Source organism: Geotrypetes seraphini, chromosome 10 (assembly GCF_902459505.1).
Source record: "Geotrypetes seraphini chromosome 10, aGeoSer1.1, whole genome shotgun sequence".
Classification (NCBI taxonomy): Eukaryota; Metazoa; Chordata; class Amphibia; order Gymnophiona; family Dermophiidae; genus Geotrypetes; species Geotrypetes seraphini.
Window position 1 is genome coordinate 94,066,725 of NC_047093.1, and position 14,293 is coordinate 94,081,017.

Here is a 14,293-nt window from a genome sequence, read left to right on the forward strand (position 1 = left end):
GGAAGGCAGAAACCACCTTCAAAAGAAAGGAAGGAATCATGTTCATAGAAATACCCAACTCTGTGAAACGGAGCAATGGCTCCCTGTAGTAGAGGGCCTGCAATCCTGAGATCCTTCTTGCTGAGACTAAGGCAACCAAAAACATGTCTTGACTGTAGGGTCTAGCAGTCTAGCCTCCAAAATAGGCTCATAAGGAGCACAGGCTAGACCCTTCAAGACCACTTTAAGGAACGGTCTGCGCAACAGGGGTCTCAGCCTAAGAGCCCTCTCAAAAACCAAGTGACATCTGGGTGGGAAGGCAGAGAACAAAGGTGACGAGTCAAAACCGCGCAAGACAATCGCACACGGACAATGCCGGGCAATCGTGTGCAGGATGTCAGCGCGCTGCATTAAAACACAATTTTAAAGCACTCCGAGGGGGGTGTGGGAGGAACCCCCCCACACACTTTACTTAGCACTGTTGGTGCTCCCGTTAGGGGGGGGGGGTGAATACCCCAAAAAAATCTTAGGAAAGACATAAAAAAACTCCTAAAATTAATAAATTATGCCCTATTGGAAACCATAGGAGGGACATACCTAGACACTACCAGGTCTACCCACTGCACTCATACAAAGACCCACTCATTCACTTAACTCACAAAAAACAAGAAAAAAAGAAAGAAAAAAAAGGAAATAAAAGTGGAGAAAAAGCCTCAGTTCATATTCATATGGCAAAAAACTCCACTTATAAACAACCAAAACTCCACTTATAAACAACCATTAAGCAAGATCCAAAATGTATCAGTTCACTCAGCAGTGAGAAACACTATAGTAGCCCTTGTAGGAACCACCTCAAAAAAACTCTAGCACGCCAAATTACAAAACTTAAAAAAAATGAGAGTAAAGCAAGCAGCACATATATGAGACTCAAACACAGCTTCTATGTGTGTGGATGTGAGCAGTTGGAGCACTTGGAGAGCCTCTACAGTTGCTGATGGAGTAGGCTGGAATCATTCCCCTAACACAGCTCAGCGAAACGGAGGTTTCCCTGTCGGGAAAGAGTGGCTGTGGGGCCCGGCAGGCTTGCACTTTTTGGATGCATGGAAGATAGCCTGGACACCGTCTGCAGCTAAGTGTTTGTTTTTTCCTGCTTACCATTGACTGTGTTTGAGACTCATATATGTGCTGCTTGCTTTACTCATATTTTTTGAAGTTTTGTAATTTGGCGTGCTAGAGTTTTTTGGAGGTGGTTCCTACGAGGGCTACTATAGTGTTTCTCAATGCTGAGTGAACTGATACATTTTGGACCTTGTTTAATGGTTGTTTTGTAAGTGGAGTTTTTTTTGTCATATTGAAGATGAACTGAGGCTTTTTCGCCACTTTATTTCCTTTTTTTTTTCTTGTTTTTTGTGTGTTCAGTGAATGAGTGGGTCTTTGTATGAATGCAGTGGGTAGACCTAATAGTGTCTACTTAGGTCCCTCCTACGATTTCCAATAGGGCATAATTTATTAGTTTTAGGGGTGAATATCCCCCATCCCCCATTACAGATGAAATTGTAATTTTTCCCTAAAAAAGAGGGGAAAAGGCTGTTTCCTCTATAATGGGGGGTTCTCCCCCAATATCCCCCACAACGGGAGCGTCAACTGTTCTAAATGGGAGGATTCCTCCCACACCCCTTCTGGGAGTGCTTTAAAATTGTGTTTTAATCTAGTGCATTGACGACCTGCGTGCAATTGTCTACCTGGCAATGTCTGCGCACGATTGTCTCGTGCGGTTTAGTCTATGTACCGAGAACAAAGGCCACTCTGAGCCCAAAACACAAGATACCAGCTATCTGCACTTTGAGGGACGAAGCCACAAGGCACTTTTCGAGACCAGCTTTCAGGAAGGCAAGGATCACCGGAACGGAAGCACTCTCCGGATCTATCTGCTCCTTAGCCCTAAGCAGAGTCGTAACTACAGCCTCCAAACAGCCCTTTCAAATCAAGGCCAAAGGCTCAAGAGCCATGCTGTAAGGCAAAAGCATTGCAGCTTCTCCATTGGAACTGGGCCTCATCTGAGAAGCCCAAGATGAACAGGCAATTTCAGGGTTCTGCCTCTCTGCAGAACCAAGGTCTTTGGGGCCAGTCTAGAGCCACCAGGATCACCAGACCCTGATGGATCACTATCCTGCGGATGATCCAACCCACCATGGCCCATGGTGGAAATACACAGAGACGTTGATCTGTGGACCAGGGCTGAACCAGGATGTCCAGTCCTGCACTTCCCCACTCAACTCTGTGACTGTAGAAGCAGGTTGTTTCACATTCTTGGCCATGTCCATGAGATCCGTGCCTGGTTAATCCCAAGTTTGAACTATGAGGAAAAACGCCTACTGAGACAGAGACCACTCTCCAGGATCCAGAGTCTTCTGGCTGAGAAAGTTGGCTTGGACTTTCTCTCTCCTGCCACGTGGGCAGCAGAGACAGATTGCAAGTGAAGTTCCGCCCACTGGAGTAACATCTGGGCTTCCAAGCGAAGTGACATGCTTCTGATGCCACCATGTTTATTTACATAAGACACCATGGTTGCATTGTCTGAAAACACTCTGTTCTCCCTGTCAGAAGTGTAGCAAGGCCAACCAAATGGCTCTCAGTTCCAGAAAGACCACTTGCTCTCTGATGGGGACCCACTTGCCCTGGAGAAGGTGACCACAGCAGAGGGCACTCTAGATGCTGAGTCTCATTTGTTGTAGGAGTCATCCATGAGTCGATTCTGAGAGGCATGCCTCTAGCCAAGTTCTCCCTTTAGAGCCAGCAAAGCAGGCTACACTCTGCCTCTGCCGTCCAGGAGAGCTTCATCTGCAGATGAGTGATATTGCGGAGACCATCTGGACAGAAGAGAGTGCTGGAGAGGGCACATATGAGCTCTCACCCAGGGCACCACTTCCAAGGAGGCAGCCATCGAGCACAGCACTTGAAGATACTGCCAGGTCGTGGGGCTCAGAAGGACCAACATTGCTAGGATCTGTCCTATGTTCTGTTTGTGTGGCTCGGGAAGAAAGTCACAGCCCTGCACTGTGTTGAAGCAGACTCCCAAATAATCCAAGCACCAAGTCAGCTGAAGTTGACTTTTTCAGAAGTTAATAGTCCAGGTCCTATAAGAGGTTCACACCATCATCATGGTAAAGGTGCAGGGAGCTGTGGCCAGACCGAAGGGGAGTGCCACAAATTGGAAGTGGTGCTGAAGCACATGAAATCTCAGATATCTCCTGAAAGACAGAAAGATAGGGATGTAAAGATACATTTCCATCAAATCCAGAGAGGCAAGGAACTCTCTTGGAGCAACAGCCACTACTATGACAAAGTGGACCATTTCCATACAAAAGCGGGGAACCTTCAGGGCCTCATTTACAGACTTCAAATCCAGAATTGGCCTCCAATTTTCTGTGCCTTTCTTGGCCACTATGAAGTATAAAGAGTATCTGACTGAGCCTTCTTCGGGAACTGGTTCTATGGCATGAATGTCTAACGGTCATTGCACTGTCACTCAGACTGACTTCCTTCCCCAGCTGGCCAGCTGGGGAATCGAGGAACAGATGCAGAGGTAGCAGATAAAACTCAATCCTGTGCCCCTCCCTGATAATGTTCTGCACATCTTTGGCCAAGGTTTGTTCCCATTGGTCCCTGAATGCTGACAGCTACCCTCCGACATAAGGAGGATCGGTCATTGCTATTTCTTTGATGCAGATCCACCATGGGAACTCACGGGTGGCTGGTGCAATAACTGCTAAATCTCTGTCTGGACCCCTACAAAGGCCGCGGAGGGGAGCAGCTGGAGGAAAATTGGCGAGATTTCCTAGATGCATGAAAATTGCTACTACTGCCCCTGGCATCCTACCAGTGATCTGGGGTAGCGATCCGCCACACTGGCCATGAGGTCATCTAGCCCTTTGTCAAACAGCAACTGCCTCTTGAAAGGTAATATGCTGAGAATGGCCTTGAAGGCTGAGTCACCTACCCACTGTCTGAACAAGAGCATCCGGCGAGCAGAAATGGAGTATGCTAAAACCTTACCTAGGACTCTAATGATGTCATAAAGAGAATCAAAGTGCAAACTGTTTTATCAAAAAAGTGCAAACTTGCTAGTATTCAAACTCAGGGACTAATGAGGAGTCCAGCCAGCCTGAGTCTGATGACCCAGCTGGCATTTTGAAGACCCAGCTGGCATTTTGAAGACCCTGAGGTTGAATACTACTAGCAAGTTTGCACTTTTTTGATAAAACAGTTTGCACTTTGATAAAATTAGGTTTTTGAGAACTAAATTATTATCAATATTTATTATTGTTCTACAAAATGGCACAAATTAATAAAGAGAATCAGCCACATAATCCACACCCTCCTTAAACATATCCGAGGGACTAGTCTACAGACTGGTATGGCAGGTTCGCACTAAGGAGGAGGCAGCTGCTATAGCTTTGATACCCAAAGCCAGTGCTTCAAACTGTTTTTTCAGGACCGCATCCATTTTACAGTCCTATTCATCTTTCACTAGGAAGGAAGATGCGCTTGGTTACTTGCGCCACTGCAGAATTCACCTTTGGCTGGACAAATAGCCACTGGAAGTCTGCAGCCATAGGATAGAGCTAGAAAGGTCTAAGGACTCCATCAGAGGCAGTCACTTGCAAAAAAGCACAGTTACTTACCGTAACAGGTGTTATCCAGGGACAGCAGGCATATATTCTCACATGTGGGTGACGTCATCTACGGAGCCCCGGCGCGGACAGCTTTTCAAGCAAACTTGATTGAAGTTTCAAGTTTGCACACTGCACCACGCATGTGCATGCCTTCTCGCCCACTAGAGGGCGCATCCCACCTCGTGGTCCTCAGTTCCATAACTAGCAAGGAAGCCATCCCCGGGGAGGCGGGCGGGTTGTGAGAATATATGCCTGCTGTCCCTGGATAACACCTGTTACGGTAAGTAACTGTGCTTTATCTCAGGACAAGCAGGCATGATATTCTCACATGTGGGTGACCTCCAAGCTAACCAAAGTAGGGCAGGTGGGAGGATGGCAATTCAGGAAAACAGATTTTGCAAAACTGACCGGCCAAACCGGCCGTCACTCCTGGATAGAGTGTCCAGACAGTAATGAGAGGTGAATGTATGATCCGAAGACCAAGTGGCAGCCTTACATATGTCCTCCATCGGAGTGGATCGGAGAAAGGCTATCGAAGCTGCCATTGCTCGGACCTTGTGCCCCGTGACTCGACCCGGGGGAGGAAGGCCGGCCTGAGCGTAGCAAAAGGAAATGCAAGCGGCCAATCAGTTAGACAGAGTGCGCTTGGAAACTGGATGCCCTAGTCGATTGGGATCGAAGGACAAGAACAATTGAGGAACCTTCCGATGGGACCTGGTGCGTTGAAGATAATATGCCAACGCCCTCTTACAGTCAAGCGTGTGAAGCGCCGTCTCGCCAGGATGGGAGTGGGGCTTCGGGAAGAACACAGGAAGGACAATGGACTGATTGAGGTGGAAGTCAGAAACAACTTTAGGTAAAAACTTAGGATGGGTGCGGAGAACCACCTTGTCGTGATGAAAGACAGTGAAAGGAGGGTCCGCAACCAAGGCTTGCAACTCCCCAATCCGCCTGGCGGAGGTGAGGGCGATCAGAAACACCACCTTCCAAGTCAGAAATTTCAAGAGGGACTTGTTGAGTGGCTCAAAAGGGGGTTTCATCAGTTGAGCCAGGACCACATTCAAATTCCACACGACCGACGGAGGCTTAAGAGGGGGACAAACCCTGAGTAACCCTTTCATGAAGCGTGTCACCAAGGGATGGAGTGACAGAGGGCGTCCATCCAGAGGTTGGTGGAAAGCAGAAATCGCACTGAGATGAACCCGCACCGAAGTGGTTTTCAAGCCAGAGCGCGACAAATGGAATAAATAGTCCAAAACCGAGGATACCGGGACTGATACCGGATCCAGGTGAAAAGACGAACACCAGGTGGAAAACCTGGTCCATTTCTGCGCATAGCAAAGCCTCGTCGAGATCTTGCGGGAGGCTTCCAACACCTCCTTCACCGATTGAGACAGGTCCGGAGGAGTCAGGGAACAAGAAACCAGGCTGTCAGGTGCAATGACTGCAGATTGGGATGTAACATGGATCCTTGACTCTGAGACAGCAGAGAAGGAGAGACAGGCAGGGGAAGAGGCTCCCTGGCACTGAGCTGGAGCAGCAGGGAGAACCAGTGCTGACGCGGCCACCGAGGTGCTATGAGAATCATCGTGGCCGTGGACGATTTTAGGTGTACCAACGTTCGCATGATCAGAGGGAACGGAGGGAATGCATACAGGAACCTCCCTTCCCAGTCTAGTAGGAAGGCATCCGCTTCTAGACGGTCCCGCGAGTACATCCGAGAACAATATAGTGGTAGTTTGTGTGTCTCCGGAGAGGCAAACAGATCCACCTGTGGCGTTCCCCAGCGAGCGAAAACCTCGCGCAGAACTGCTGAGTGTAGGCTCCACTCGTGCGGTTGCAGAAGTCGACTGAGTTTGTCCGCCAGGCAATTCCGTTCTCCTTGGATGTAGACCGCCCGGAGGAAGATGTTCCGGGAGGCCGCCCACTCCCACAGGCGGAGAGCCTCGGAACAGAGGGGCCAAGACCCCGTTCCCCCCTGCTTGTTCACATAGTACATTGCCACCTGGTTGTCCGTGCGGACGAGGACTACCTGGTCCTGCAATATGTGAACGAAGGTTCGAAGTGCTAGGAAGATGGCCCGCAGCTCCAGCACGTTGATATGACAGCGACGGTCTTCTGCCGACCACAGGCCCTGCGTGCGAAGACCGTCGAGATGGGCTCCCCACGCGTACTCCGAGGAGTCCGTGGTCAGGACCTTGCGGAAAGGCGGAGTGCGGAACAGTAGCCCCATGGACAGATTTGAAGAGTCTGTCCACCAACGCAGCGATTTCCGCAAAAGCGGAGTCACCGAAATGAGGCGAGACACCGGGTCGCACTCCTGACGCCACTGGGACGCGAGGGTCCACTGAGGGATCCTCAGATGTAGCCTCGCAAACGGCGTGACATGTACCGTCGAGGCCATATGGCCCAGCAGCATCATCATGTGCTTGGCCGACACCCTCGATAGTTGGGAGACCTGGCGGCTCATCCGTACCAAGGCTTCCAACCGCTGGGTCGGCAGGTAGGAGCGCAGGCGCACCGTGTCCAGCACCGCACCTATGAATTGAAGAGACTGAGACGGCCTCAACTGAGACTTTGGAAAGTTTATCTCGAACCCGAGAGTTTGCAGGAAGGCAATAGACTGTCGGGTCGCTGAGATAACCCCCTCCCTGGTCGGGGCTTTGATGAGCCAATCGTCCAGGTAAGGGAACACATGGAGTCCACGTGACCTCAGGGCTGCCGCAACCACCACCATGCACTTCGTGAATACTCGTGGGGACGCGGCCAGGCCGAAGGGCAGTACCCTGTACTGGAGGTGGAGGTCCCCCACCTGGAATCGTAAGAATCTTCGGCAGGCGGGGTGCACCGGAACATGGGTGTATGCTTCCTTCAGGTCGAGGGAGCTCATCCAGTCCCCTTCCTCCAAGAGAGGATACAAAACCGGGAGAGATGGCATTCGAAACTTCTCCCGGGCCAGGAATTTGTTGAGCTTCCTGAGGTCCAGTATGGGGCGCAGGTCCCCGGTCTTTTTTGGAACTAAAAAGTAGCGGGAGTAAAACCCCGTACCCCACTGGTCCTTGGGGACCGGCTCGACCGCCCGAAGCTTCAAGAGGGCTTTTGCTTCGGTTATAAGGGTCGGTAGCTGCGAACGATTGCAGGGGACTAAGCTTGGGGGACTGTCCGGCGGCGAGGACACAAAGTTGAGCGAGTAGCCCTCGGAGACGATCCGGAGCACCCAAGCGTCTGAGGTAATCCCGGTCCATGCCTCCAGGAAGTACCGAAGACGGCCCCCGATAGGAAGGGGTTCCTGTGAAAGTGCGGAGGGGAACCCGCCCCATCCGCTCAGCCCGTCAAAAGGAAGGCGCGGGCTTAGAAGGGCCCTGCGCCGGGGCTTGGGTTTGTCCCCCTCTGCCTCGCTGAGACGGACGTCTCGGAGGCGGTCTCGAGAAAGCCGGGGTCGACTTCTGAGGGTATCGGCGCGGCGGAGGCCGAAAGGGTTTCTGCGGCGGGGGCCTAGGTTTGGGGCGGACCAGGGATGCTAGAGAGCGCTCCTGCTCCGACAAGCGCTTGGTCGCCGCATCCAATGACTCGTCAAATAACTCGGACCCCACACAAGGCAAGTCTGCAAGGCGTTCCTGCAGGTTTGGGTCCATGTCGAGGGTGCGAAGCCAGGCCAAGCGGCGCATGGCCACTGCGAGGGCCGACACCCTCGAAACAAGCTCAAAGGCGTCGTACACTGCATGGAATAGGTACAACCGCAATTGGGACAGGTTGGACATAAACTTATCGAATCCTGCTCTTTGGGAGTCCGGTAACGAGTTTCGATATTGAGGGAGGTCCTTCACCATACCACGCAAATAGGAGGAAAAGGTGAAGGCGTAATTTAGAACCCTGGTGGCCATCAGGGAATTTGAATAGAGGCGACGGCCAAACTTGTCCAGGGTCCGCCCCTCCCTGCCTGGTGGAACCGCCGCAGAAACCCGTGAGGGCTGTGATTTTTTTAGAGCAGACTCCACCAGAAGAGACTGGTGTGAGAGCTGCGCCTTATCGAACCCTTTAGGAGGAATCGTCCTATACTTCGATTCCATTTTTGAAGGTACAGACGTGACTGTAAGAGGGTTTGACAAGTTCTTCAGCCAGGTCTGCAAAAGGACACTGTTGAGAGGGAGTCTAGGCACCTCTCTAGGAGGAGTGGGGAGGTCCTGTTCCTCCAAAAATTCTTTGGAATACCGAGAACTTACCATCAGGTCAATCCCCAGGGCTTGGGCCATGTCCTGAACGAAGGATGAAAACGAGGACGGCCTAGCCTGGGGGGACGGGGTTCTCGACCGCCCCACCGAGGAGAGGGGGGAGGCCTCATGGGAATAATGAGGATCCCTAACAGATCCCGAGTCCCAGGATCCCCTCTCGAGGGCCCTCGAGGGGGAAGGGGAAGTTGTCCTCCTCGCAGAACCCTTGGGTGAGGACCCCGGGGTTCGTGGGACACTCTCCCGTTTCCTCGGCGAGGCGGCCCGGGAAGACTTCCCACGAGGTGAGCGGAGGAGCCTCGGGTTGTCGAGGCGCAACTCCGACACCTGCAGCGCCTCGCCCCCGAACGACGAGGAACGGTCGCGCCGAGGCGAGCCTCGGGGTCGCTTAGACTTCCTCGATCGACGCCCCGTCCGAGGTCGCGTCGAGGGCGAGGCGTGCCTGGAAGACCCGGAGGAAGAGGAGGAAAGACGGCGCACTCTGCGCAACTTTTCTTTGGGCCTTACACTCCGCTCAGGGGGTTCCCCCGAGGTCGAGGTCCGGGGCGGGGCCGAGACCGAGGTGAACGGGGCCACAGTACCCGAGACCGAAGTCGCCGAGGCCGGGGCTCCCGTGGTCGAGGGAGCCGAGGCCGGGGCCTCCGAGACCGAAGGCGCCCCGGCCGAGGTCGAGGCCGCCGGAACCGCAACACGTTGCAACACTTCCAGGGCTCCCGACAGCTCCGATGAGATCAGAGCTCGGAGGAGATCCTGGAAGGCCGGAATCCCCACGAAGGTGGGGAGTTCCGAGTCCGGGGCACACTCCCTGGAGGGCGACCTCGGTCTCGAGTATTCCCTCGGAGTGTGCGGAGTCGAGGTCCGATGCGGGGCCGGGGTCGACCCACCCGCCTTGGCCTGACTCGAGGATGGCTTTTTTGCTGAAGGGGATGGAACAGAGGACTTACCCGAAGCTTGCTTCACGGACGACGCCTTCGAGGAGGATGGCCGAGGCGAGGCCGAGGCCCCCGAGGACGCCGAGGCCGAGGTCAAGGCCGGGGCCGAAGCCGAGGCCGACGTCGAGGCCTTAGGCGGCGCGTCGATGGCGAACAATTCCGCCATTCTGGCCTTGCGGCGACGGAGGGCCCTGTTTTGGAAGGTAGCACAGCGATCACACGACTCTGTCGGATGTTCGGGCCCAAGACAGACAATGCACCACCGGTGAGGGTCAGTGATGGAAAGCAACCTCTCACACCGGCTGCACTTTTTGAATCCCGTAACAGGACGGGACATCCACGAAGAAAAAGAAGAGGGCCGGGAACGTACCGACGTCCCACGGCCACGGCTTCCGGGAGCCCCCGGAGCCAGACGAAAAACGAAATACTTTTTTTTTTTTTTTTTGAAAAGAACCGAAAAGAAAAACAGCACCGCGAACTAATTCGATGGGAAAACAAACTAAACGCGGCAGCTAGAAGGCAAAAACACTGGAGCTCAGATCCACAGGGCTTTCTTGCTCCGCGGAAAAAATTGAACTGAGGACCACGAGGTGGGATGCGCCCTCTAGTGGGCGAGAAGGCATGCACATGCGTGGTGCAGTGTGCAAACTTGAAACTTCAATCAAGTTTGCTTGAAAAGCTGTCCGCGCCGGGGCTCCGTAGATGACGTCACCCACATGTGAGAATATCATGCCTGCTTGTCCTGGGATAATGAGAGATTTTGAAGCAGAAAAAGTAGTTTAAAATCAGATTACTAAAAAATCACACCAAAAACAAAATGCAAAATCAGAAAAAATAGCAATTTTAGGGTTTTGGAGGAGGGAGACCAGAGTACTAACCCCAAAAAGCACTAAAACTCAAAACTCCAGGCCCCCTACCACCACCAAATGTTCCCCATAGGGAATAATGAGAGTACTCACTGTGACTTCTGTGACTGTTTGTCTGAATCAGCCTGGCTGAAGGGAAAGATTTCTGCCTCAGAAATTGCTCAGACCTCAGCTGTCAAAGGAATTCTTCTGGCTGCCAGACAGATGGACCATGACCACTGACTCCTGCCTCAGAGATTCCCAAGGTAGCAACGGGGATAGTAATTACGTAGCTTGCTCAAGGACTACAGTCTGTGCTCAAGCCTCTGAGAAAATCACCAGGCAAGATGCTCCAAGGGGAACAGACCGGACCCCGAGCTCCTGAAGGGACTCAAGAAGGCTGGCTCTTTAGGTACTCTATGAGATTGGCCTGGGAGCAGCAGTGTCCTTTCTTTGGGAGAGTACGCCTAAGCAGGGGACCTCTGAGCACCAAAGCCAAGAAGAATTTTAAAAATCCAACAGAAAAAAAAATACCCAAAAATAACAAAAAAAAGCACCTTCTAAGTTTGCTTACAGAAGGAAAACTGAGGAGGGTGCTGTGCTCCATTGTACAAAAACACAGCTTCAAGCTCTTAAAGTGATACCCTTCTGCAGTTTGTGGGAAATGGGAATCAACAGCTCAAGTACGAACTCCTGTGTATCTGCAACAGAATCTTCCCATATTGGAGACTGTGCAAAAAGAGAAGTAAGGCAGGTGATCTACAGTCTTTGGACTGCAGTACCTTTTTAGTTCTATCTCTGTCCAGCATGGGCTCTTTAGGAGTTTTGTTCTCATTAGTTAACAAGGCTGGCTGCTCTGCTCCATGTTCATCATCATCTTCCATCTCGTCTGAGTCTTCCTCTTCCGAATCCATATCTATGCTCTCACCATTCACATGAAGGCTGGTGTCAGCCAGGTCCTTTCCAATCTGAGGAACAAATGAAGAGAAACAAAATAAAAAGACAATGGTTTACAAGTGTATGGTCTTAACAGGAAGGTGAGACAGCCATGAGATGTCAGTCACATAACCCTTTCCCCTTCATATATAAAAGGCAACCCTCCCACCACAGAGGACTAGCAGCCCCTGAATTTAAGCACATTTTTTTCTTTCAGTTATGCAACAGAGATTAATCAACGGTTAGGGCTCTTCAGCTTGGAAAAGAGACAGCTGATATGATTGAAGATATGGGGAGATATGATTGAAGTTTACAAAAGCCTGAATGGAGTAGAACAAGTGGATCGATTTTTCACACCGTCAAAAATTACAAAGACATGGGGACACTCGAAGTTACAGGGGAATACTTTTAAAACCAATAGGAGGAAATATTTTTTCATTTTGGAATGCACTGCAGAGGTCATGGTTAAGAGTGGATAGCTTAGCTGGTCTTAAGAAGGGTTTGGACAATTTCCTGGAGGAAAGACATGGGGAAAGCCACAGCTTGCCCTGGATCAGTAGCATGGAATGTTGCTACTCTTTGAGTTTTGGCTAGGTACTAGGGACCTGGATTGGCCACCGTGAGAACAGGCTACTGGGCTTGATGGACCACTGGTCTGACCCAGTAAGGCTATTCATATGTTCAAGTTGCATGGACCCAGGGATTGTGCTCAGAATGAGCAGGAAGCCTCTAAAACCTTTTTGCTACTTGTTGATAAAAAACAGTAGCATAAATTGTATTGTTTCAGTTAACAATGGCCACCTGATTTCTACAGTTACACATAAAGCCACGTGAAAGTTTACAAATAAAATTACAGCTACATGAAAGTGTGTGTTGTGATATTATATATAAAAAACTGTTCTTCGTATGTTTTGGTGACCATCTCTATTTAAAACTTCTATTTTCCCAACCCAGAGGATTTCAGGAGTTAAGTTTTACTTACAAAAAAGTTCACTTAAATTAAAATCCTCCAGACTGAATGAAACAAGTTTGTGCCCAAGGCCTGACATCCAGAAATATACTGCAAGTTATAAAACAGGTAGGACATAGGGAAAAGAAAGCCTTCCTAAAGACAGACTATAAGCTTCTTTCTATACCATCCAAGGATCGCCTCACCTTAGCACCTACAGAAGACTGAGCAATGCTCTTAAACATCTCTAACACTGTCCTCTGTTTTAACACTTTGGTCTTCTTCTTGGGAACCAGGCTGTATGTTCCCATTCTCCTCTTCTTTTTCCGGGATACAACGGCCGCTAAATTTGGTATCAGACAAAAATAGCAATAAATTTCAATCATACATTATGTAAACACTCTTCCAAAAACTAAAATTCAAAATAAAAAGTCAATAGTGACTGTGATATTGGTAGAATTCAGTTTTTTCTCTACTTTTACCTGCTGGTAGGATTTTTCTGCAGAACGGTGCAGAAAAATCCAAGTTAAAAAAAATAGCGACTGTTTCTTGAATTTTACTTTCTAAACTGCTTCCCAAATAATATCTAAAAAATGACAAAAAAAGCAAGGCTTTTCTTCCTACAACAACATACAGAATTTTATGAAGGTTGATTCATAAGTCATGGCAACTATTTTTTTTCTCTCGAACACTGGAAATCTAATATATATGTTTGAAAGTGTGTGATGTGCTTTTTTTTCCATTTTTATTTTATTTGTATTTTGGTTTAGTATGGAGACTACAAGTTTAAAATTTATGATATCATAGAGACCCAGTGCCAAGTTTAAAAATTCTCCAAAAAAGTGATTGATTAAAGTTGGAAAAATATTTCAAAGGAGCAGAGCAAACTAATTGTATGACATTGGCAGCCTAAACTGACAAAGATATGAAATACAATGAATTAAAATCATCAGTTGACTTTGAGGACGTTAACCTATAAATGAATGAGAATAAGTTCCTTGGCTGGATCAACTAAACAGTTAACTCTTTCTTTTGTTAGTTTGTTAAATGTATCAATTACTCAACAAAAAGCCCTTTCAAACCAATGGTAGAAGATTCACAAGAACAGAAAACTTTTCCAATAGCATTCAAAAAGGGGCAATGTACAGCATCTAAACTATAAAATATAATACAAAACACTGTAAACAGCAGAACTTACAAACAGAGCCATAGTTCTAAAAAATTTATTTTTTCTTTAATAATGCATTTAGTGAACACTTGAGCCAGAGAACATTAAGCTTGAAGCATTGCTCATTACAAAAGAAACACTTTAACCCTCAGATGTTTTGTTAAGTCAATTCCTACAAGAACGATTTAGTAGCTTGCTCTACATTCTATTCAACTGGTCAGTAGCTCAGTCAGTGACAAAGTCTCACCTACTGGCAGTGCAAAAGCCTCTCTTGTCATAATCCATGTCCTCATTTTTTGCTCAATTAATTGGTGCCAACAAGATAAAATTGCCATTTTCTTTTTTCTGATTTTTACCGATTGTGCCATATTAATTTCACTATTGCCTTAAAGCCCGAAACTATAAGCAGCTATAAGTCAAAGTGTAGTGTTAGCTTTCTTGTTTTGCTGGCTCTTTCTGGGTATCAGATAGAAAACAGAGGGTAGGGTTAAATGGTAATTTTTCTCAATGGAGGAAGTAAACAGTGGAGTGCCGTAGGGGTCTGTACTGGGACAAGTGCTATTTAACTTATTTATAAAT

The 14,293-nt window shown here is 49.1% G+C and overlaps 1 protein-coding gene across 11 annotated transcripts in view; it reads right to left on the reverse strand.

Annotated features, from left to right (window-relative positions):
• EHMT1 (euchromatic histone lysine methyltransferase 1) overlaps nucleotides 1-14,293 on the reverse strand; it is a 642,972-nt gene that overhangs the window by 346,630 nt on the left and 282,049 nt on the right. For all 11 annotated transcript variants that reach the window (XM_033961438.1, XM_033961434.1, XM_033961436.1 and 8 more), the window contains 2 exons: nucleotides 12,753-12,889; nucleotides 11,444-11,629 (listed from right to left, as the gene is read on the reverse strand). In XM_033961438.1, coding sequence (XP_033817329.1) covers nucleotides 11,444-11,629; nucleotides 12,753-12,889 — 323 coding nt within the window. The remainder of the gene's footprint in view (nucleotides 1-11,443; nucleotides 11,630-12,752; nucleotides 12,890-14,293) is intronic.